Source organism: Mesoplodon densirostris, chromosome 12 (genome assembly GCF_025265405.1).
Source record: "Mesoplodon densirostris isolate mMesDen1 chromosome 12, mMesDen1 primary haplotype, whole genome shotgun sequence".
NCBI classification, from domain to species: Eukaryota; Metazoa; Chordata; class Mammalia; order Artiodactyla; family Ziphiidae; genus Mesoplodon; species Mesoplodon densirostris.
Window position 1 is genome coordinate 68,430,410 of NC_082672.1, and position 23,987 is coordinate 68,454,396.

Sequence of the window (23,987 nt, forward strand, 5' to 3'; positions counted from 1 at the left end):
CTTTACAATAATGACAAATACCATTTTTTATTTAAAGGAATCATGTGAGGAAAGACTGAATTTAAAAATATACATAGGATACTATACCACATCAGTAGTATTTTCCCCCCAAAAAAGGTATAATGTTTTTATTTTATTTTGGGGAAAGGGTTATATGATTAGTCTTTCTTGAATCTTATGTTCTAGGAATGTACCACAATTTTGAATTTATGAAAAGAAATAGTATCAACTTGTGGAGATAGATGGATGCTCACTGGGTTAATGGTTACTGTTTTTTAACTGTATTATGTGATTTTAAGCATATGTTTGGTTCACGTTTCAAAACACCATATTCAACCTACCTGTAAGTTTATGAACTAGTAAGGTTACAAATTAAAATCAGGAATATCTTAGGGTATGTCAGGTTTCAGGTTCTTTCAGAATGCAGATAGAAAATTTAAAGGGTCAGTCTCTCCAGATGAGAATATCTAGCCAGTAATCAGTGCTTTGTGCTAGAAATGGATTGATTGCATGTTCATTACTGTTTGATCTTATGTACTGCAGCTTGTGTAGGATGAGCAGTTTCTCAGAAAATGTGTAATTGAAACAAGAAGCAAAATTACCGCTTTTCTAATTTAGGAGTATAATTCTGTGAACTAGATGCCTAAGAACTATATGCTTTTTAGAAATGGGTCCATAGACATAGATTGAGGAAAACCACATTCTGGTTTTCTTGGCTTACTCCCTATAGTATAGACTTAAAATGCTGTTAAATTGACTAATTTCAACAGAAATCTCCATATAAACTAGTCTTCCAGGCTCAAGTGATAGCCTGTTTTTTTTTCAATACTAAGAAAAATTCAGTGGATTTTTTTTGTGGGGGAAGTTAAGAGCCATTCCTATGACATTTGTGAGGTGGTGTCTGCTTTGTGGGAATACTACTTTACACCTTGAGAAAAAGTACTCTGTTGAAGACCTTTTTTCAAAATCGATATAAGCTGTATAACTGGTCTGATTCTTCAGGGCATTCTTACATTTTAAAAATGAGATGAAATGTTACTTAAATTTATTTTAACACGTTGTGATATTTATATAATTTCAAAAGAACCTTAAGGAAAAGCATTAACATTCACATTGTCGGTAAACCTTAAAATTTTGGCCTTAAAATGTTAAATGTAACTGAATTAGGAAAACTAATGCTCTAGTTTTAGGATATTCATTATAATTTTTAATGTGTATATAAAGGCTAACCATTTTTGGTGTTATTTTATACTTTATAATTCCCTACTCTTGCCATATAATCTATGTGGGATTTTTTAAAAAATACCACTTAAAAACATGGATAAAAAATTTTTATTCTAAAATATATTATTTGTAATGAGGTGGATGGATCTAGAGTGTCACACAGAGTGAAGTAAATCAGAGAAAAACAAATACTGTATTCTAACGCATATATATGGAATCAAAAAAAAAAGGTACTGATGAGCTTAGTTGCAGGGCAGGAATAAAGATGTAGACATGGAGAATGGACTTGAGGACATGGGGTGGGAGTGGGAAGCTGGGGCGAAGTGAGAGTAGCATTGACATGTATACACTACCAAATGTAAAATAGATAGCTAGTGGGAAGCAGCCGCATAGCACAGGGAGATCATCTCTGTGCTTTGTGATGCCCTAGAGGGGTGGGATAGGGAGGGTGGGAGGGAGGGGATATGGGGACATAGGTATGCCTATGGCTGATTCACTTTGGTGTACAACAGAAACTAACACAGTACTGTGAAGCAATTATAGTCAAAGATCTATTAAAAAATAAAAATAAAATATACATGGAAAGCACTTGTATGAGGTGCTCGTAGCTGCCTGTCCGTAGTCAAATATAACTGATACTGTAAGAGATTTTGGTGACTGCACTTTTGTCCACCTTTTATCTACCTTGACTAAAAGGTGGTGTTTTTACATGAATATCATGGAAAGTGGAACTACACGTAAGGAATAATTTTAAATGCTTTTAACTTGCCATTAACTCCACTGATACTAATTCAACATTAAAGGCTTTAAAGAGTAGGAGCCAACCAAGTGTTAGGAGTTGCACCCTGCTTTGCCCTTCTACCTCCTGGTCTCCTCAGTGCTCACCAGCCCTTCGGCCATCCCCTTTCTTTGGGAATCTCAGACAGACACACTTCCTTACGCTACCTGAAGTTCAAGTTATTCCACGTTAGATAATTCTTTAACTTTCCCCTCAAATCATGGGCAGTTATTATAAATGCCCTTCAGAATCTTTATAGTCTCCACCTACTTCTTTATCCTAATTAAAGTCTCTTCAAGCTTTAACATTTATTTCAACATTAACATTAAATGTCAACTGTCACATTTCCCAAATAAGACAATGCTTAAATACAGTATCCTTTCTCTAATCTTTCAGTTCTTATTTACAATGGCTTTGGTATTTCAGTCATTGACTAGAGTTGTTCTATTATTTTAGAAGTGTTATAACCAACTGACCAGCCTAGTTGAAAGTGCAAAGAAAAAACATTTAGGAGATTCAAAGTTTACATCAAAAGATTGACTTATTTGTGCTTAATGTTACATGTAAGTGAGCTTTTGGAATTATTGGCAAATACTCAACTTCTGTGTAATGTTGGAGTGAACTAGTAAAGCAGCGTTAACTTTCCCAAATTCTGTTAACATTTTGTTGTAAAAATCTTTAATAAGAAAGTAATCTTACAATGAACACCCATATACCCACTACGTAGATTCTACAGTTAAAAAGTTATGCTTGTTTTATCACCTGTATTTCCATCCATCTTTTCCTCAATTATTTTGAATTTAACATATAGTAAATTTTTGAAAATTGGAATATTCATAAGTGGGCTATTCCAATTAGCTAAAGAGTGATCAAAAATCTTGGCTGAATATCTTTTGTAAGCATTCTATTTTCTTAGTTTTGAAATTCAGGATCTGGCTTCAAACATCAGATGATTTACAGTAGCCTAAGAAACACAAATGGTTAAGGAGACTGGACTGAATGCACAGTGACTAGGACCCTTGGAAGGATGATGGAAAAGGGTAATCCAATCTTTGATGTTAATCCTTTTGTTTTAAAATTTGAGAGTCCTTAGTGTCTGATCGCTTGAAAAGAGTAAGGGCAATTTCAACGTTGGAAGGGACGGTTGAGAGCCCTTATTATAGCAAGAAGATCCCCCCAATTGTAGATCTCTCCAGGGGTTTGGTAGGAAGAACCGAAGCCCTCTGATTCCATGTTGCCAAATAGAGTGAAATAATAAAGATCTTCCTGTTTAAAGATCTTAACTGTTAGAAGGAAGTTTTGAGTTCAGTTAAATTAAACATTTCCATGTTGGAAATAAAAGTCATCAAAATGTCTTCTACCTGCCATCCCCTCCTCAAGATTCTAGACTCTTAAGAACACATTGGTAATTCTGTTTTGACAACTAATCAGGTTAATCTCTAATCTTAGAACAATGGAACTATCTGTAATAATTTAGGAGTAGCTATATATATATATGACCAGTTTGGGAGGAGTCTGGTTAGGATCTATTATCTTTACAGTCATATATAAAATACCACATTTTCCTGCCACTTTATGTAGTAGACTGGGAAAAATTACTTAACTTTCCTGGATCCTTTCTTACACATGCATAAAAGTTATCATTGTATGAATGACTAGAGAAATGAAGTGTTTTCAACGTTATTGTTTAAGAATGTCATTTTGTCTTTTAAGCTATTATACATTCAAGATATATGATTTCATCTAATTAAATAGAGCTTGAATAGAACGTGTAGCCTCCTTTGACAGATGTGCATCTGATTTTCCATGATTATCCATGTAGGCTGCTTTCTGCCAATTCTCCCGTTTTTCCCCTTCCTACCATTATTTAATTCAGAGACTGTAATTAATGCCACATCATCGATGATAAACTATTCCTCTAACAGAGGGAACTTTAAATTTGTGTCACCAGTTCTACACTAAGGAAACATTACTCTAAACTCTGCTTTAGAAAATGAATTCTGAGATCTTGACAGTGAACCCACAGTAAATATAACACCTTCTATAAGTCTTAAATTGTAATTCACAAGTTTAAGTTTGGCAAATACAATTCCTGGGTGTTAGGAATATTACTCATACATTTTAGCATATTTAACTTAGAACTCCAAGAGAATTGCAAAGGATATGAAAAGTAACTTAATCCGAAAATTGTCAGATTAATTCAAGACAATCTAATCCAAGAGATATAAAGAAAAAGGGTTTAGTTCAACCATAAAATAGATCCCTAATCTTAGAACTTTATCCACCCCACACCTTCAGAGAATCCTATCTAAAATTTTCAAGAAAGTTTCTTTCAAAAATTAATTTTGAGTTTTTATAGATAGCACTGTATAAAATGTACTCTCAAATTTCCTTTCAGATACAAAAACAAGTAGCTCCTGAACTACATGATTTGTGCCTACAACAATCTTGCTTCCTACCACCATCTCGTCTCAGCACAGACACACTCTTTCCCATTTGGAGACTTGTATTTGGGAGTCTTTGAAAGATTTATGGATAGCTCAGGGCTGAAAGAGCAGGCTTGTGATTTTTAAGTGTTTTCATTCTGCAATGTCCTTCAAAATTTTAAGTATATAGAGGAAGATGATGAGACTCTCAGCCTTTAATACCCAAGTATAAGTACATATGTTTGATTCCCTCAACCTGAAGCAGATATCAACTGCATAGAGTGCATGGGATTTGGGGGCCCTTCCATTCTCTAAATAAAGGATAACGTATTCAGCAATATGATAGGATGGTCATTAGAAGGGGGGAGATTTACAAAAAGATATAGAATGTTAAAAGATCAGTTTCACCCAGTGTCAAAACTTGGACCAAGGGAAGGAAACTTTGTTCCTCTTCAGCAGCTGGGCCCCTGCTGTCTGAATCCAGAACTTAACATTAGAACCGTCCACTAACATAGACTTCTACAGGTCAGTAATAACTAACCACCATTTAACACTTTCAGAGGAAATACTTTCAGTTCAGCAACTAATTTACTATCATAGATGAAGTTGAGGGTCCATAGGAGGCAGAAAGGGTGAGGTCAGGAGTACTGGTAAAGGTGTTAAACCCGGTGAGGGAAAAAATATAGGAAGACAGAATATTTCAGTTCCATATTCATGTTGTAATTAGTGCTTCTGTGCACTATTACCAAAGCTGTACCTCTCGGCCTGACCTATCTTCTACTTGCTGTGTGTTTCCACATGGATATCCTACATGCATCTTGAAGTTCAACATGCAAATCAAAATTATCTTTCTCTATAATTTCAACCCCCTCCAGAGTTCCCTAATTGCTGGTTTTATCTTCCTGAATGCTCAATTTAAAAATTCTTTTCTTACCCTTCATTCAGTTGCTGAATTCTGAATTCTACCTCCAAAATATCTCCCAAGTAAGTCCATGCCCCTGTATACCCTCTGATAATGTCCTTTAAGGCTCCTTTTTAAACCACTGAAATATCCTCAAGTGGCTTTCATGTCTCAAGCTTTCCCTTTCCAAACTGTTCTCTGTTATTTTCACCAGTTTTCTTTCTGAAGCAGGAATCTCATTACCTTGCTCATAAGCCTTTGGTGACTCTGCCATGCTTATAGAATAAAGTTGAAACTCTTCAGCATGACATTCAAAGCCCTTCATGTTACTACCCCAATACACCATTCAAGACAGTGAATCTTCCTTCCCTGCACTTCTCTTAAGCTACTGGGTATTCCACATCTTTTCATAACACTGCTAAAACTTTTATCTCTGACAGTGTATTCAACTCTTCTTTGCATGTCAGATAGAACTGAATATTTTAAGGCCCCACTCAATGCTACTTCTAACAGGTGTCCCCGATTCCCAACCAGACAATCCCTACTCACCAGCATTAGTCACCACCTGCTGGAAGAGACAATGACTTGACTTTTGTTTTTACCTCCTTTAAAAACGTTTCTTGCAGGGTAAGTCTGTATTTCAGTTATGGCCATAATTTCTTCCTCACCCACCTACGCTGTTAACTTTTAGCTCTGCCAATTATCCTTGTACAGCTGACCCCTGAACAACTCAGGGGTTGGGCGCACCAACCCCTTGCGGTTGAAAATATGCATATAAATTATAGTTTGACCTCTGTGTCCGTGATTCCTCCATATCCAAGGTTCCACATCCTCGGATTCAACCAACTGTGGATCATGTAGTATTGTAGTATTTACAATTTTTAAAATATCTGTGTGTAAGCGGACCTGCTCAGTTTGAACCTGTGTTGTGCAGGGGTCAACTATCTCCTGAACATACTTCACACTTAATCCCCCGCCACACTGAATTGTAGACATGCTGCTCAAAAATGACACGAAAGAACAGATATTTCAAACAAGGAGGGGAGGGGTGGTTGAGGCAGTTTTATCCAAGACAGGGACTCTACACTAGTTTCATTGTTAGGATTTTTATAATATGCGGAAATGTGTTATCAAACGTGCATAAATGAGCCGTTTGCTGGAATCATAAGACTGATATGGGAGATGTCAGAACTCACCTAGGCCAACCCATTAGTAGTAATATTTACAATACGTTATTTAAAAAAGCTAAAATTGGGCTTCCCTGGTGGCGCAGTGGTTAAGAATCCGCCTGCCAATGCAGGGGACATGGGTTCGAGCCCTGGTCCGGGAAGATCCCACATGCCACGGAGCAACTAAGCCGGTGCCCCACAACTACGGAGCCTGCGCTCTAGAGCCTGTGAGTCACAACTACTGAGCCCGCGTGCCACAACTACTGAAGCCCACGTGCCTAGAGCTAGTGCTCCGCAACAAGAGAAGCCACTGCAATGAGAAGCCCACGCCGCAACGAAGAGTAGCCTCCACTCACCGCAACTAGAGAAAGCCCGCATGCAGCAACGAAGACCCAACACAGCCAAAAAATAAAAATAAATTAAATAAACTTATTTTTTTAAAAAAAAGCTAAAATTGGTGACTACCAATTGGGGGAATTTTGAACTATGGCCTTAACGCCTAAAATGAGATTTCCCATCTACTTGTAAGGAAGATATTTGCATTTACATGAGCCGGAATGAGGACTCATACAAAATGCCAGTATCATATAGAAGTACCTTTGCATCCTCAAACCCTTTCCCTTCTTTTCTATAACTGATTGCTTAATATCCCCACTCAAAATTTAGCTACCTTTCTTTATACGACGTCTTGAAGTCCTCCTTAATCACAAAACCAGTCTCCCACACACAAACACATGCCCTGCGTTTTTTGGTAATCTCAAACCATTTAATAATTATGGTTCTCTCGCCAAGCACCGTTTCTGGAAGAAACCAGGAATAGGGCAGAGGTCAGTGGCTTTGAGCTAGGACAGCCCTAACCTTCCCCAGACATCGAAATGCTTCTACTTGAGGACATGCTGGGAGGTGAGGGACAATGCCTTGGAGGAGTCTAGCTTATCCACCACTCCCACAGCTCTCCTCATAATCCTAACTAACTTCTTTGGCTTGGGTGGGCGCCCACCAGGCCCTCCTTCCCAGGTCCATCCTGGGCCCTAGTGCTGGGGGCAGACGCACAGGCCTGGGGCCTGGAGCCTGGGTTTTGTTCCTTCTCAACACCAGAAGTTGAGTCAGGGCTTTTAAAGAAGGCAGATAAAGACAAAAGCAAATACTGTGGGAGTTTTGAGATAGTTTAAAATCATGTACTACGCAAAAGAAATGCAAATGGTTTTCCCCAAGTGTAGCATGACTGGATCCCATTCAAGTCCCACATTCATACTCGTTTTATATTAAAATCTGTGAAGGAAAGGGATAATTACATAGTACTGCCTAAAAACCTGAATGCTTGTCCTGATAAAATGTAGATTACTTGCCTAACAACATTCTAGTCTTTAAATTTATAAACCATCCTAAAATTTGTATTTTAACTTACAAAGCACCTTTAAGTTTGAAAAGTATGGCTCCTGGGCCTCCCTGGTGGCGCAAGTGGTTGAGAGTCCGCCTGCCGATGCAGGGGATACGGGTTCGTGCCCCGGTCTGGGAGGATCCCATATGCCGCGGAGCGGCTGGGCCCGTGAGCCATGGCCGCTGAGCCTGCGCGTCCGGAGCCTGTGCTGCGCAACGGGAGAGGCCACAACAGTGAGAGGCCCGCATACCGCAAAAAAAAAAAAAAAAAAGTATGGCTCCTGTCAATCTGTTAATATTGTAATTCAGTCTTTTATTACCTTCTTTTCCCTTTATCTTCCTACAAGGACACTAATTACTTAGCACCAAGATTAATGCAAATAAAAGCAGCTTTCTATAGTCTCACTACGTCAGTGTTATGAGCTGAATAAACTCAATATCAAATTGTACAAATTCACCTAAAAGCAACTTCAGCGTAAAATACAAAACCACATACTGGTATTTGTTTTATAGGGAAGTGCCACTGCACAGAACAATTTTTTCCACTCACATACTACAGTTACAAACCTTTTACCCCTTTGCAATGGTAATTTTTTAACCAGACCATTAGTTAAAGTTTAGGCCTGGAGCTGGTAACTGCAAACACAAAGTGTGCTCTCTACACCCATAAAACAACACAAATTATAGGAACATTGGAAGAGATGTTTCAAGACACTCCAATAGGAGAAAAATAATGGCTAAAATAATTGGGCGGCACTATGATCTGAATTCCTATGTTGAAACCCAACCCCCGAGGTGACAGTACTAGGAGGCACAGACTTGGGGAAGTGATTAGGACATGAGGGCAAGAACCCTCATGAATGGGATTTGTGCCCTTATAAAAGGAGCCCCAGGGCTTCCCTGGTGGCGCAGTGGTTGAGTCCGCCTGCTGATGCAGGGGACACGGGTTTGTGCCCCGGTCCGGGAGGATCCCGCATGCCGTGGAGCGGCTGGGCCCGTGAGCCATGGCCGCTGGGCCTGCGCGTCCGGAGCCTGTGCTCCGCAACGGGAGAGGCCACAACAGTGAGAGGCCCGCGTACCGCAAAAAAAAAAAAAAAAAAAAGGAGCCCCAGAAAGCTCCCTCACCCCTTCTGCCATGTGCATACACAGCAAAAGGACACCATCTATGAACCTCTAAAACTGGGATCTCTCTAGACACCAAATCCACTGATGCCTTGATCTTGGACTTCCCAGCCTACAGAACTGAGAAATAAATTTGTTTATAAGCTACTTAGTGTCTAGTATTTTGTTATAGCAGCCCAAAGGGACTAAGACATGCTGCTAAATGTTTTAACACCAAAACTATTCAACTTTTAAATTTAACACCCTCTCACTATATCATCTGTAGTCTATTTCAACCACTCTTCAAACTATAAAATCTAATACTTTATAATACAACCTATTTCCTTACATCATCCTTTAAAAAATTTAACCATCCTCTTTACCAGTGTTAACACTTCTCTTAGCTAAAAAAGTCTTATCTTCTACAAGGTCGAGAGTGCACTTGTATCTTAGTTTCTCTAAGTGCTTTTTAAAAATCCATCTATATATACCTATATGTCAATGAAGTTAACTTTCTCTAAATTCATTTAAGTACAAAGCATGTTACAGTCAGTGCCAAGAAAAATGGTTGGTTGGGGTGTTGACAAGCTGTATAGTGACCACATCTATTAGAAATTCTCCGATTTTGAGGTGGCTATAACAAATCATGTCATCCTGGCATTGCTTATTAAGTCAATAGTGATTCTAAGTAAGGTTAGGTAAGTGTCCTCCCTTCTTGTGTGAACCAAAATGATACAAAAAGTTGAGACTTAAGGCTCATTTATTTCTTCCTCAGGACGGTAGCACCTTTCTCATCTATACTACCTTATAGGATCACATATAGCCTCTGAACACCTTTACTTTTTCACATGTTTAAATATTGACCAATTACTCATTACCAATTACTTTTTCCTTTGTATTATTTGGCATAAACTTTGGCCTTGTATAATATAATGAAAAACTATATGGGGAAAATTGTGTTCTAGAATTTCTTACTGGAATAGACTTTATAGATACACTATTGAGTAGAAGTCTGAATTTTAAAGTAAAAATACATATGCTGCCATAACTTCACGCAAGCTTGAGATTCCAAAGTCTCCATCTAATATTTTAACATCAATTATATTTGCTTTGATTCAAGTATCCCATTCAGTATCAATATAAATTTTGCAAATCAAACAAGTGCCGTTTTCTTTCATTGTAAATATGTGGTAAGTCAAATGGTATTTTATGAAACAGCTCAAAAAATAAATGCATATTCTAAGCTATAAGCTAATCAGCTTTACTTTTGCCCACAACCATTTCCATTCATGAGATGGGGAATTCCTCCCCTTAGAGGTAGTAGTGTTAAATTACTGGACCGCCCAGCTTTCAGAGGGAGGATGTACAATTAGTATAGACATTTAGCCAGTAAAATGGAAAGTTAAAATCCATCTCCTAGTTACACATTCAAACATGAAAAAACAATCACACACAAAGAGTCAAGACTAGTTGAAAAGGGGGGGGGCCAAATTATTATTATTTTAAAATTTGATTACAACCGATTTTGTTGGCATTAAAATTTTAAATTTGAATGGATATAAACCAAAACGCAGAAATTAAGTTTGGTAAAAATGGGAATAGCAGTTTTCCGGTAATTACAGATTAGAAGGCAGAAATCAATTTAGAGAAACACAGACAAACCCCATGTTTACAATGATTGTGCCACAGATTAAAAAACTTCAGTAGTGCATTAGTAAACTGTTCACATTGAGATCTTCACCTTGAGATTCGACAGCTGTTTCTTGAAAAAAATCTCAGTACCTTGTGCAAATAAATCGGTCTTTCAGGTGCCTTAGCACACTTAAAATTTCTCCATTGTATATATACAAAACACCTGCCATTTGGGCAGGGCAAAATACATACTTTCATAACAAAACTATAATGTACCTCTCAAGTATGAACAATATACACATAATACATGGTATACAGTATTTACAAAATATAAAATATAATACAAGCTGTTTGTAATTTTTTAAACTCATCTTTTGCCCTTGTATATTGCAACAAGGTAATTTTCCATTTCTGTACCACTGCTTTTCAAGAGTCCAGGGATTTTGGAAAAGCTATGTTTTACATACATACTGAAATCTGAGATCTAAGTTTGAACTTTTAGGAGAGTTTTTAAGTGTACTGCCATCAACTCCCTATTTTGGTTGGAATTTTCAATGGTGCTTCCCATCCAGTGACTAGGAGGCTTTGGAAGAACACTAGGAGAAGGTGGGTCACTAAACTTTGCCCCAGCATAATTCTCCTTTTGGCTCACTTCAGTTAAAAATGATGATTTCTTCAAATGCTTATTTTTAATATTCTCAGTATTTTTAAAAGGCTTTTTTTCCTGCTTCTGAATTATATCAGATGAAACAGAATTCTGCCAAAAGTTATTTTCATTTCTTTTTGCAGAGGTGATCTTGGTTAGTGGTAAGTTATATTTGCTTTTCTGTCTGTTTATCTTTGGTTGTTCACACAAGTGTATACCATGAACAAGCTGGCCGTGGGGAATGGCAATTTTCTCCGATTTTCCCATCTTTGATTTTAAAACCTACAAAGACAAGGAACATAAAAGTGAATACAGTCTCATGATAAAAATCAGTCATGAACCTCACCATATATCTAACATATTTTCTTTTAAAAAGTTCTCCTGGACTTTAGTTCACTGTCTTGATTAAATGCTTGCTGCACTTATCCCTGGAAGTCCAAATAGGCACACATCTAATTTTACCACTAAAAATAGCTTGTAATCACTGTTACCAGTGCTGATTCTAAAATGTCAAAGAACCCAAGGTAACCAAGTCCACCTTTCTATAAAGAGTAATGAGCTATATTCCAAACATGTATGACCACCTCTTCCTAACTAACAAAGGTCAGCGTTTTTACAGTAGAATATTTCCAAGAGAAATTTTCAAATGCTTTGGTTGATTAGAAAAAAAACTATGTTAATAGATACACTACCTTTTAAGACAGGTACTTTAAAAATTATGTCTGAATAGAAATTTGATTAGCAGAAGATTGATTTTAAGTGAGGAAGTGTTTTGATAATGGTTACTAAGTACACACATTAAAAATTATCCCCCCAGCTTGTGAAAACAAAATTTCAGAAATTTGAATACGAAAATACTTACCACTTTCTATCATCTCGTCCAGTTACACATGTAATACATAGTCGGAAGAAAATGCCTTCTGCCTGCCCCCTACTTTCTGTTTTAAAAACTGCTTCAAGAACTTTACTGCCTTAATTTCAGTCACTTTCCTAACTCAAGTGATCCTTATAAGAAGCCATGAGATGGAAAGACAGGGTAATCTATTCCATCACTGCCCTTTCAACACTTGTAATACGGTAGGGAAGCCAGGACACAAATAGAAAGCCGCAGCACAAGGTAACATAATCCATGTCAAAAGGGTAACTGACAACAGAGCTCCCCGGACCGTTCTAGAAAATAAAGGAATCTTACTAAGAAACAAGTACAAAAACTCGCTTTTACAGTATCATTAATATTACAGAAAAGCCGTGGAACTGAAAGGAACGTATACAAAATTTAAGTAATCACGGTGGACAAATTTAAGTTTTTGCAAGGGCACAGCTAGATAAGCCGCAAATCTCTCAAACCAATATTCTTTCAACAAATGTCAGTAACTTATTTTCATTATCATTATGAAGGTTTTTGAAATTCAAGTAAAAATGCTTTATTTTGATACAAAGGTTACTTTAAGTAATATAGCCACTTAATACCGTTTAAGTTTTAATCAATTTTATCCTAGTCCAATAGCAACTGGGCAGCATATCGTCAATTCAACTGGGAAATCTTCTTTCGGAAACTTCATCATTCTGGACACAAGCAATAAAACTACCTTCCGCTAAGAAAGCCTGGCCCAGGACACCGTGGGGATGCGCAGTAAATGCCGTTCATCTGATAGACTAGCCCAGAGAACTTATCGCCTCGAAGAGGCAACAGCTCTGCCGCCGCTCCTGCCAACTTTCGAAGTTGAAAAGCACAGCTAAGTAGGTCGGCCCCGCGAGGAGCAGCGCCCCAGGTGGCCCGGCGCCCCACACCGGGCACCTCACAACTCAGCAAAAAGCCCACCGGAAGCGGGCGGCTGCCACCCCATGGCAAACCCCACACCGGGTGGCGACAGACCGTACGCGCGTCCCGACCAGTCTTGGCGCTGCCAGCGGTCGGGAAGCCGCCAGCGGGCCCGCGCGCTCGCGCTCCCAACCCCCGCCCGGCTCGCCTCCTTCATGGGCGCCGAAGCGCTCCGCACGTAGCGCGCGCTGACGTCAGCCTCCCGCGGGTCGCTTCCTTCTCCCGCCCCCCCCCCAACTCCACCCCGCGCCCAGAACACCGAAACCCCCTGGAACGCCGCCAGCCTTCTAAATCCGGGCTGTTGCTGGGGCGCAGCCGCTCCTCTCATTGGCCGGCTCCCCGGAGCCAATCAGCAGCGCCAGCGCTGGCCTTCCCTCCCCCCCTCCACCAGCAAGAACAGAGCGGGCGTCACGGAAACTTCCCTCCCGAGTAAACAACCGTCCCTCAACCCTCAACCCGGCCCCTCCCTTCCCGATCCCAGAGCTCAGGGCCCCAAACCTCGCGTCCGGGCTGTGGCCGTCTAGGGGCCGGCACGCCAGCGGTCCCCCAGTCCCACTCGCGGCCCTTACCTCTCTATTGAACGAGGGTTGGCCGGGCGCCGCGGGCGGCAGCGAGCCAGGGAAAGGGCTCGCTTCCTCAGTTCGAGCTGCGGTTGCAGGAGCCGGGGCCCAGGCAGCGGCCTGGGCCTGGTCCGGGACTTGCTGCGCTCCGCCGTGGCCCGTCGCGGGGCTCCTCCCGCCCTCCAGGCTCGGCCGGTGCTGCTGGTACTGGTGGAAGCGGCTGGGAAGCTGCCCCGACGGGCTGGCCCGCACCTTCTTCTTTCGCCGCTTCTTTGGTGCTGCCCGAGGGGTGGCCCCCGCCGTGGCGAGGCTGCAGTTGGGCAGAGGTGCCGGGGCGCGAGGATGAGGGGTCAGACAGGGACCATCTCCCCCTAAGAAGTGAGGGAGGAAGAGAGTGGGGGGCAGCCCCCGTGGGTCCGGGATCCGGGGCAAAGGCGGCGGAGCGGTGGTAACCATCGGGAGGGCCCCGAGGTAACCGCGGGCGGAAAAACCCATGGGCGCAAGGCGGCCGCCCAGAACAAGCGGCTCCCGCTGTGGGACAGAAACGACGGTCATAGCACTACGAGGAAAAGTGGCTCAGCAAGAGTAGAAGGAGGAGATAAGGCCAGAAATCACAGGGCGGCGGCGGCGGCGGCTGCTGCTAACAGAGCCCGAGAAAAGAACATACCATGGGTCGGGCGGTGGCGGCGCAGCAACAAATAGCTTGAGCCTCCGCTCCGAGTGTTGTTATCGGAAGCTCCGCCCTACCCCGCCCACCTCTCTGAGAAAACCCAACCATAATGCGACAGGGAGGCCACGCCCCTCCGGCTCCGCCTCCACCGCCTTGAAGAGGCACACACAAACAACCCGCTTGCTGCAGCCCGGCACAAAGAGCGCGCACTGCGCAGGCGCTGCCATCGGGCTATTTCGGGAAGAGTCAGTCCCGCGAACAATGAAGTTCCGTTTCAGTTCCACCTGCCCCACCCCCCTACCCACTCTTCTTCCTCACCCCCGCACCTCACCCTGAAGGCGGTGGTCTGATGGCTAGATCTAGGCTGAATCTTGGGGATGGGGATGGGGATGGGGATGGGGGCGGGAACCAGGGAGAAAGAATCCGGAAGCATCAAGGCCACTGACACCTACTCCCTCGGCCACTGACCTTGGGGAAGTACTTATTTCAAGCCCAACATAATAGCATTATTATTGTTGTTTTTTAATTTTTAAATTTCAGAGTGCACGGTAGGGGTTACATTCGTCGCAGTCGGAAAGAAAACCGGTCCACATTTAAATTACATTTGATGAAGTGTTGCTCACGTTTTTTTTCATTAACTCGGGTGAGGAACGCTGCTCATTAGCCATGGTAATCGGAGTAAAAATTAAGGGAGTGACTTACTGAAATTGGCCGCTTAACGTATAAAAAGTTGTCCATAAATCCGTAATTGCACATTGGAAATGTTACTGATTTCGTACTGTGGGACTCTGGGATCACGAAACAGTGCCTGATACCGAGAAGAAAGCAAAGGAGGAGGCTTGCGTCTCAAAGGGAGAAAGTGAAACAGCTCTGCAACATACAGTGTATTTTGCTAGGTCTGTGTTGATAGAAATTCCTCATCTCCCCGCACTGCGCTCAGACAGAGAAAGAATTGTGGCTATTTTTCAAGCACATATGTGCCACGAACTGTTCTTTACATGAATTATCTCATTTGAACCTCGAAACAACTCTAAGGAATAGGTAGTATATTTTATCCCCAGTTTACAGGAGAGAAAACGGGCTTAGGCAAAAAGTACTTGTCAAATGTCATACAGTAAGCCAGTAGCAGAATTTGAACTCCAGGTCTGGTAAGACTAAAATTTTAACACCATCCGTACTACCTGCCACACTAGATTATAGGTTTTTAGAACACCACACTAATCTTAAACTTCTTTGTATCCTACCAGCCTTTAACCAATATTCTTCAGCTTTGTGGTGCTTGATATGTGTTTTGTGATAAAGAGTTGGACAGAGGCAATATCCAGAATAATGCTTCCCAATAACTTTATATAAACTGTTAATACTACATTCCATCATTATTGATTGCTGGACTTTATCATTTTTGCTGGATTTTACTCATTTTTGTGTTTCCAACACTTAATACATAGTAAGTGCTCATGATCATTGGATGAATGGGAATCATATACTTCCAACCCTGTAAAAGCTCCTCAGGCTGTAATTGAAATTGTCAGGTCTGTAAGTTGGATTTAAGATCCATCTGAAGAGAACAGCCTGGCAAGAGTTGGTGGACGGACTTCCTTGGTGGCACCATAGTTAAGAATCCGCCTGCCAATGCAGGGGACACAAGTTCAAGCCCTGGTCTGGGAAGATCCCACATGCCTTGGAGCAAATAAGCCCGTGCGCTACAACTACTGAGCCTGTGCTCTAGAGCCTGAGAGCCACAACTACTGAGCCCGCGTGCCACAACTGAAGCCTACATGCCTAGAGCCTGTGCTCCACAGCAAGCGAAGCCACCGCAGAGAGAAGCCTGCTCGCCACAACCTAGAGAAAAGCCCGTGCGCATCAACGAAGACCCAATGCGGCCAAAAAAGAAAAAAAAGTTGGTGGAGAAGAGCAGGCAAAGGTTATGGAACGTCTGGAATGAGGTAATTTGTTCTTTTGTTTTTGTAAGAGTTTCTGCTTTTTTCAAAGGACTTTTTCATCTGTTATCTCATTTTATTCTTACTCCAATCCTTTAAAGTAAATAGCAACATGTAAATGATATAAATAAAGCCTCTAAAGGTAAAGTAACTTGCCTAAGGGCCACAGTCCCTTAGGTCCGAGTTAGGGACTAAATCACTTGAACTCCTAATGTAGTGCTCTTTTCACCAGATCCCAAGGCCTAAGATTTGACCTTACTAGGGGGTACTATCAAACTGTCCTGAAGAATAATTTACCCTTCAGGGGGCTGCTAATTTGTAGTCAGTTCAATGGGGCCCTTGATCAAGGACACCTGTTGTTGTCTATGTGTGTGTCTTGGGTGGGTGCTGGGATTCTTATGTGGTATGTAGTTTATCCTTTTGAGACCTGAAGTGTAGGCCTTGCGTAAAACCCTGGATTCTGTACTTTAAGAAAGGTAGCCTTGCAGCTGTGGCCACCTGGGTGGTAGGTGCTAAGATGGTGCCCACCACCAAGAGACTGGGAGTTGGAATGGACCACTGGAAGAGAGTAATTTGGGTTTTATAAACCATATTATTGTTCATTTTTACCCCTTGTGTATAGTTCCCATAGACTCCTAGTCTTTAGTAAAGTCTGATTTCAATATTCAAACCTGGTTTCATCTGTGCTATACGATATAAAGGAAAAGATCAGATATGCTTGTCTGGGCCAATATGGAGGTAGCAAGACATTCCAAGGGTAAAGTAAATCTTGAGAGGACTTTAGGGTTCTTGAAGATTTTTGTTCCATTGCATGTCTTGGTTTTATTTTTGTTAAGTCAACAGTTTCTTTACAGGTGTTTTGTTTGTTTAAATAAACAATTGAAAAGTAAGTCAGGTATTAAGGCCCACTTGTGTTTCTTTTTCTCTTTTTTGGCTGCTCCCGAGGCATGCAGGATCTTAATTCCCTAACCGGGGATGGAACCTGTCCCACCTGCAGTGGAAGTGCAGAGTCGTAACCACTGGGCTGCCAGGGAAGTCCCCCCATTTGTGAAATAAGCAGTTTACCTGCATTGACGTTCCAGAGCCTTCTGAATTCCTCTCCCCTCTCTTCCGTCTACCTTTGTCTCTCTCACGTTTTACCTCTGCCCTCATCCTCTCCCTCTCTCCACCTTGAATATCACCTTTCTCTCCTGCTCTGAATGTCCTTTTTCCCCCTTCACTGTTACTTTGTTTCCATTTCCTCTGCCTATTGTTGCTTAGATCTGGAACATCGAAGCTCTAAAGGACACCTGTATGAAAAGAGGAACACTTACTCCAATTTATACTTTGCTTAATTCTCAAATTATTACTCTTTCAAATCTATGAAATAATATTCCTCTAAACATTGAACGTAACCATGAAATCACAATGTTTACACTTAATGAATAAAAATGTCCCTGACATTTAAGCCTTGATCACAAACCTTATTTTATCAACATACCCTAAAAAGTTCATTTGAAATGTAAAGTTTACTTTTTAAAATATTTGTTTGTTTATTTATTTGGCTGCGCCGGGTCTTCTTTGCTGCGTGCAGGCTCTTAGTTGCAGCATGTGGGCTCTAGTTCCCTGACCAGGAACTAGAACCTGGGCCCCCTGCATTGGGAGCGAGAAGTCTTAACCACTGGACCACCAGGGAAGTCCCAAGGTTTATATTTAAAAGCAAACAAAATATGCACAAATTTTCACAATAATGACAAAATTTATACTGACCCTTAAATTGCTTGTGAAGTATTGTTACTGTAGGTGGAAATTATTGTCTTCATTATCCCTGTCCTCCTTCATTATACCTTTCCGGGGTTGCACGTGTTTATTTCTTAAACCTTCCTAAGGAGGACAGCAAGCCTTTGCAGGCTGTGCGTTGCACGAGGGTGCCTGGCTGAAGGGATGGGGGGGTGCTGAAATACAACTCTACGTCTGCCCTTGAAAGCTGTCGTCTCAGGGGCTGGGGCCACCTGGAGGAAGGGATCTTTTTCTTATTGCTACAAAGGTTTCAGAAGAACTAGTGGCAGCCCTTGGGTACAATAATATTATGGATATTGATACTATTTCATCCTAGATAGGAAACCAAAGGAAAAAGCATGTTATTTAGACCAGCTGAGGTTTCAACCAATTGAATCATAGTTGAGTCACAGGCCTGGTTGTGCCTTCTGGCTGGCTCTCCTTTTATACACTGATAAAACTTTAAAAATCCTTACCACTCATAGAATGCAACCTATTACCTCTCCGGAAATGTTTTTTGTTTCACTTGGCCACCTTACAGAACCCAGTTTCTTAACATTATATAGTGATTGATCTAGACTGTTCATTTTTGGAAACTGATTTTGTCTCATTAATTAATTATGATAAATGTGACTATTAAAAGGTTTCATCTTTCATGAGACAGGATGGAATCTACATTTTTTTTTTTTAGTTTTATTTATTTATTTATTTTTTACATCTTTTTTTTTTAAGACCATACTTCATTCAGATTTCTTTTGCTTTTTTTTTTTTTTTAATTTTATTTATTTATTTATGGCTGTGTTGGGCCTTCGTTTCTGTGCGAGGGCTTTCTCTAGTTGCGGCAAGCGGGGGCCACTCCTCATCGCGGTGCGCGGGCCTCTCACTATCGCGGCCTCTCTCGTTGCGGAGCACAGGCTCCAGACGCGCAGGCTCAGTAATTGTGGCTCACGGGGCCAGCCGCTCCGCGGCATGTGGGATCCTCCCAGACCAGGGCTCGAACCCATGTCCCCTGCATTGGCAGGCAGACTCCCAACCACCGCACCACCAGGGAAGCCCTTTTACATCTTTATTGGAGTATAATTGCTTCACAATGGTGTGTTAGTTTCTGCTTTATAACAAAGTGAATCAGTCATACATATACATATGTTCCCATATCTCTTCCCTCTTGTGTCTCCCGGAATCTACATTGTTAACTGTCTTCTGTTCTCCTCAGGACATCTGGCAAATTATCATCGTTTTGTTTTTTTTTGAAAACTTTGGAAGACATTTCTTTTTAAAGTCACAAGTCAGGAATTCCCTGGTGGTCCAGTGGTTAGGACTCCGCGTTTTCACTGCCGTGAAACACACCACTGAATTCTCCATTTGGTCATTTTGCAACCAAAATGTTGGATCTCCTTCTACCTGGTTGTTTTGTGTGGCAAATGATGTGAAGCAGTTCTTTCTGTTGTTGGTATAGTTAATAATTTTCTCCAGGGCTGCTTGGCTGATTCCCAATTCCTCCATTCATCCCTCTCTACTTTCACAATTAGAGAAAAGGCATGTTTATACTTTATAAGCTAATATATGGTTTCGATTTTTATAAAACCCCACACATACAATTCTCTGTACTTAAAAAAATTAACATATCTATATTATCACATTCACTATCTTTTATGGCCAAACTACCTATTACTAAATTGCAAACTTTTTCCTTTGGAGAATCATCATGAACTTTCATACATTAACATAGTTTTGATGATCTATAATTATTTTCCCTTTTTTGCTCAAATCTTTAGAGCTTGGCCAGTAAAACGCCTTTTAGGATGGTTCTATCGTCTCTTCAGCACTTCTCCCAAACATTTTTGAAAACATTTTTGCTTTGTATACACAAGATGTTCCAGATTATCCTCATCTTTCTCTGACCCAAAACGTGGAATGAGCTATTTTATAAGGAATCTTAGTTCCTTTAAATGAAGAAAAATATTAGAGGCAAAATCTGGGCATCAGGAATGGATATCAGATTGTTCTGCATGAGTACAGATTGGGATTATGATAGTATAGACCTTTTTTTTTTTTTTGACAACTTTGGAAGACATTTCTTTTCAAAGTCACAAGTTGGGAATTCCCTGGTGGCCCAGTGGTTAGGGCTCTGTGTTTTTTCACTGCCGTGGCCTGGGTTCAATCCTGATCAGGGAACTAAGATCCTGCAAGCCACGCGACTCTGCCAAAAAAAAAATTAAAGTCATGAGTCTATGTTTTTTTTTTAAATTCTAATTTAATTCAAACACTACAGAATCATTTAACACGTTTATTCCATTGTAAAAAAATTTAGTTTTCTACCTAACATAATCTTAAATTTTTAATCCCTCACCCAAACTGCAATTGTACCCTCATGTATAATCCTTAGGTGTCTCATCAGTCATCATTTCTGTAAGCACTTCATTAACTTTGATGTCTTAGTCTGTCTGCTTTGTCTCTTATGACTTACTCCCCTTTTAATCTTTCTGTTTTTTTCTACTGTTCTCATCATCATCCTTATTTCATCTCCTTTCCCTTAAATACTCAAAGCATGGAAATAAAGCACAATTCCTGCTCTACAATGTTTTTTGTTTGTTTGTTTGTTTGTTTGTTGCGGTACGCGGGCCTCTCACTGCTGTGGCCTCTCCCATTGCAGAGCACAGGCTCAGCGGCCATGGCTCACCGGCCCAGCCGCTCCGCGGCATGTGGGACCTTCCTGGACCGGGGCACAAACCCGTGTCCCCTGCATGGGCAGGCGGACTCTCAACCACTGCGCCACCAGGGAAACTCTACAATGTTTTGTAACTCTGGAGAGTTATTGCTGTCTCATGATTTAAGCTACTTGTAAAACTTGGGACATCCAGGCCCCGCCCTACTTGCAACTACTCCAGATCAAGTCATCAAAAATGTCATGCCATTTGTGTGTGTGTGACAGAATGCATTCTAGAATATTGGCACATTTTTATTGACTTATTGATATACTTCTACTTTATAACCACGAAGAAAATAGCATATCTCATTTTTACAAAATAGTGCAATGCCCTAATTTTTATGGTATTTGAATTTAGGGTGATATGATAAAGTAGAATTTCAGACTCTAGGGCTCTTTCAACTATGTGATGGTAAAAGGTTCCAAAATGAATCTTTATTTTAGAGAAATGCTTATGATTTTCAAGTCTAAGTGGAACTATGTAGAGTTTTTTTCTGTAGTTTGTAACCCCAGAACACAAAAAGAAAAATGAGGTTTGGCCAATGATTTTTCTATTAATTTTTCCTAAGAAAGAAGATTTTTCATGTCCTTATAATAGCCATAAAGATTTAGGATTTGTCCAAAACAACCAAATCAACATTGCCTGAGTTATATTTACTGTGTCCTATTTTATCCTTGGAAATTTAAGATTAGTATAAGAAGATGAAATTGACATTCCCTGAGTTATATCATTTTTTTAAACATTCCTGAACACACAGAGAAAGACCAAAAGAATGTTTGGATTGCAGAGCCAGAGAAAAGCACAAAGAAGCTCAGAATGAAGCTGTGATGTTGATATTTTGCCAGGTTTTCTCTGAGATATTGATTATGATTTGCAGCCAAATATGACTCATTGCTATAATCTAACATGATGTCATTAGCTTTTTGAGTTGCAGGAGAGATGCAAGTGATATTTTGGCCTAATTAGTAAGTTAGCATATTACAGTCATTCTGCATGTACCACAAGTGCATATAATGTGATTAGCTTAAATATTGACATCAGGGATTCTTTAAGATATAGCCCAGCCAGATCATCCCATAGTGATGCCCAGTAGCCAATAATACATGCCATGCACACAGAGTTTACCATCAGCTTCTTATTTCTGTACCCTAAAGTGTAAGCATTCAGGCAAGGATCACCAGACAAACAGGAATAAAAGGAACTTGCAGGACACAGAGAGAGTAGGAGAAAGTTTTAAAAAGCCCCTCTAATTAATAGCCTCAGAGTGTTAGGAGTATAGTACATCCATGAAACAAAAACAAGATGCTATAAAAAGGAAATAGAATTTAAAAAAAATAAATTTATTTACTTTTGGCTGCATTGGGTCTTCGTTGCTCCGCATGGGCTTTCTCTATTTGCGTCGAGCAGGGGCTACTCTTTGTTGCGGTGCACATGCTTCTCATTGCTGTTGCTTCTCTTTGTTGTGGAGCATGGGCTCTAGGCACACGGGCTTCAGTAGTTGTGGCACGTGGCCTCAGTAGTTATGGCGCACGGGCTGTAGAGCACAGAGTCAGTAGTTGTGGCGCCTGGGCTCTAGAGTGCAGGTTCAGTAGTTGTGGTGCACGAGCTTAGTTGCTCCACTGCATGTAGGATCTTCCCAGACGAGGGCTCGAACCCGTGTCCCCTGCATTGGCAGGCAGATTCTTAACCACTGCACCACCAGGGAAGTCCCAAGGAAATAGAATTTTAAAAGAGTTACTGAAAGTGTAAAATACCATGGCAAAAATAAAAATTCCAGTTGAAAAAAATAAAAGGTAAATTTAAGGCAATCTCCCAGAAAGTAAAATCTAAATTTGAAGAGTCTGAAAAATAGAAAATAAAAGAAAGATAGAGGCCAGTATTCCAGGAGGCCCAGTATTCCAAATAAGAATTCCAGAAAGATAAAACAAGGCAAATGGAGAGAAGGAAATTAACAAATAAACCACACAAATTTCTGAGAACTAGAGAACATGAGTGTGCAGGTTGAAATGGCCCACTGAGTGCTCAGTATAATGGATGAAAATAGGCCTACGTGAAGAAAAAAAAAAAAAGGCATGATTATTAAATTCTTTCTAAGGGAAAAACAGGTCACATACAAAGCAACAAGATTAGAATAGTATCTGAAATATCAGCTTGAAGCTAGAAGACAATGGAACAATGACTTCAATTCCAAGGGTAAATGAATTACAACTCAGAAGTCTGTTTCCTCCTGTTTGTGTCCCTCCAAAATTCATATGTTAACACCCTACTTCCCTGATGATATTAAGAATTGGGGCCTTTGGGGGGTGATTCGGTCATGAGCGTGGAGCTCTCATGAATGGGATTAGTGCCCTTGTAACAGTTCTGAGAGAGCTTGCTTCCTTCTCTTTGCTCTCTACCAGGTGAGGATACAATAAAAAGTCTGAAGTCTGTAACTCAGAAGAGGGCTTTCCCTAGAACCCAACCAGGCTGGCACCCTGATATTGGACTTCCAGCCTCCAGAACTGTTAGAAATAAACTTCTGTTATTTATAAGCCACCCAGTCTATGGTACTTGGTTATAGCAACCTGAACTAAGATACCTCTCAAACTATCAATCAAGCCTAAGGTCACAATAAAAATCTTTCAAATACAAAACAACTCATGAAATTTCTCCCGTGCATTTTTTTCCCCTCAGGAAGCTACTAGAAGAGGCACTTCATTAAAGAGAGTAAACCAAGAAAGAGGAAGACATGGGAACTAGGAAACATGAGAGCCCACAGGGGAGGAGTAGAAGGAATTTTCAGGATGTGGGTGAAAGGTGAGCTCAGGACAATAGCTGTACTGTGGCCTAGAGGGCAACCAGCTCAGCCTGCAGCAGGAAGACGGATGACTCTGGGGGAGGGGAGGAGTTCCAAGAAAAAGATGAAATTGATAGAATCCTCAGTATGTCTGAAGGAGCTGAGAAGAGATGTACACTTTTGGCAGAGAGCTTGGGGACGAATGAATGCTGGGTAAATGGAAAATGAAGCAAGGAAAATAAAGTCAAGGAAAGAGCAAGGCAATGATTAATTCCTAAGAAGAGGAAAAAGCCCAAGAAAGAGAATGTATTTATAGTAAAACTGGTTACATGTCAACGCCTGTTAAAAAGAAACAACAGGCCTCAAACAGCAGTCACTGTGCTAAGTCACACCAAGACTTAATACCTAACCTATTCAATAATTGCAGTTTTAGCCTCTCCTGTAAGGTTTTAAAACCATTAAGTCTGAAATTTCCTGGTTGGCACTAGTGAGGTAA

The 23,987-nt window shown here is 40.8% G+C and overlaps 1 protein-coding gene across 2 annotated transcripts in view; it reads right to left on the minus strand.

Moving 5' to 3' along the window:
- The window catches only part of PNRC1 (proline rich nuclear receptor coactivator 1), a 24,773-nt gene extending 10,406 nt beyond the window's left edge, over positions 1-14,367 (minus strand). The window contains exons 1-2 of one of the 2 annotated variants that reach the window (XM_060114732.1): positions 13,649-14,361; positions 10,865-11,539 (exon numbers count right to left, since the gene is read on the minus strand). In XM_060114732.1, the coding sequence (XP_059970715.1) occupies positions 11,096-11,539; positions 13,649-14,194 (990 nt within the window). In that variant the 5' untranslated portion in view covers positions 14,195-14,361 and the 3' untranslated portion in view covers positions 10,865-11,095. Of the gene's footprint in view, positions 1-10,864; positions 11,540-13,648 lie in introns of those variants that run through there. The other variant, XM_060114733.1, reaches the window with a different exon arrangement.
- Positions 14,368-23,987: the final 9,620 nt, after the last annotated feature.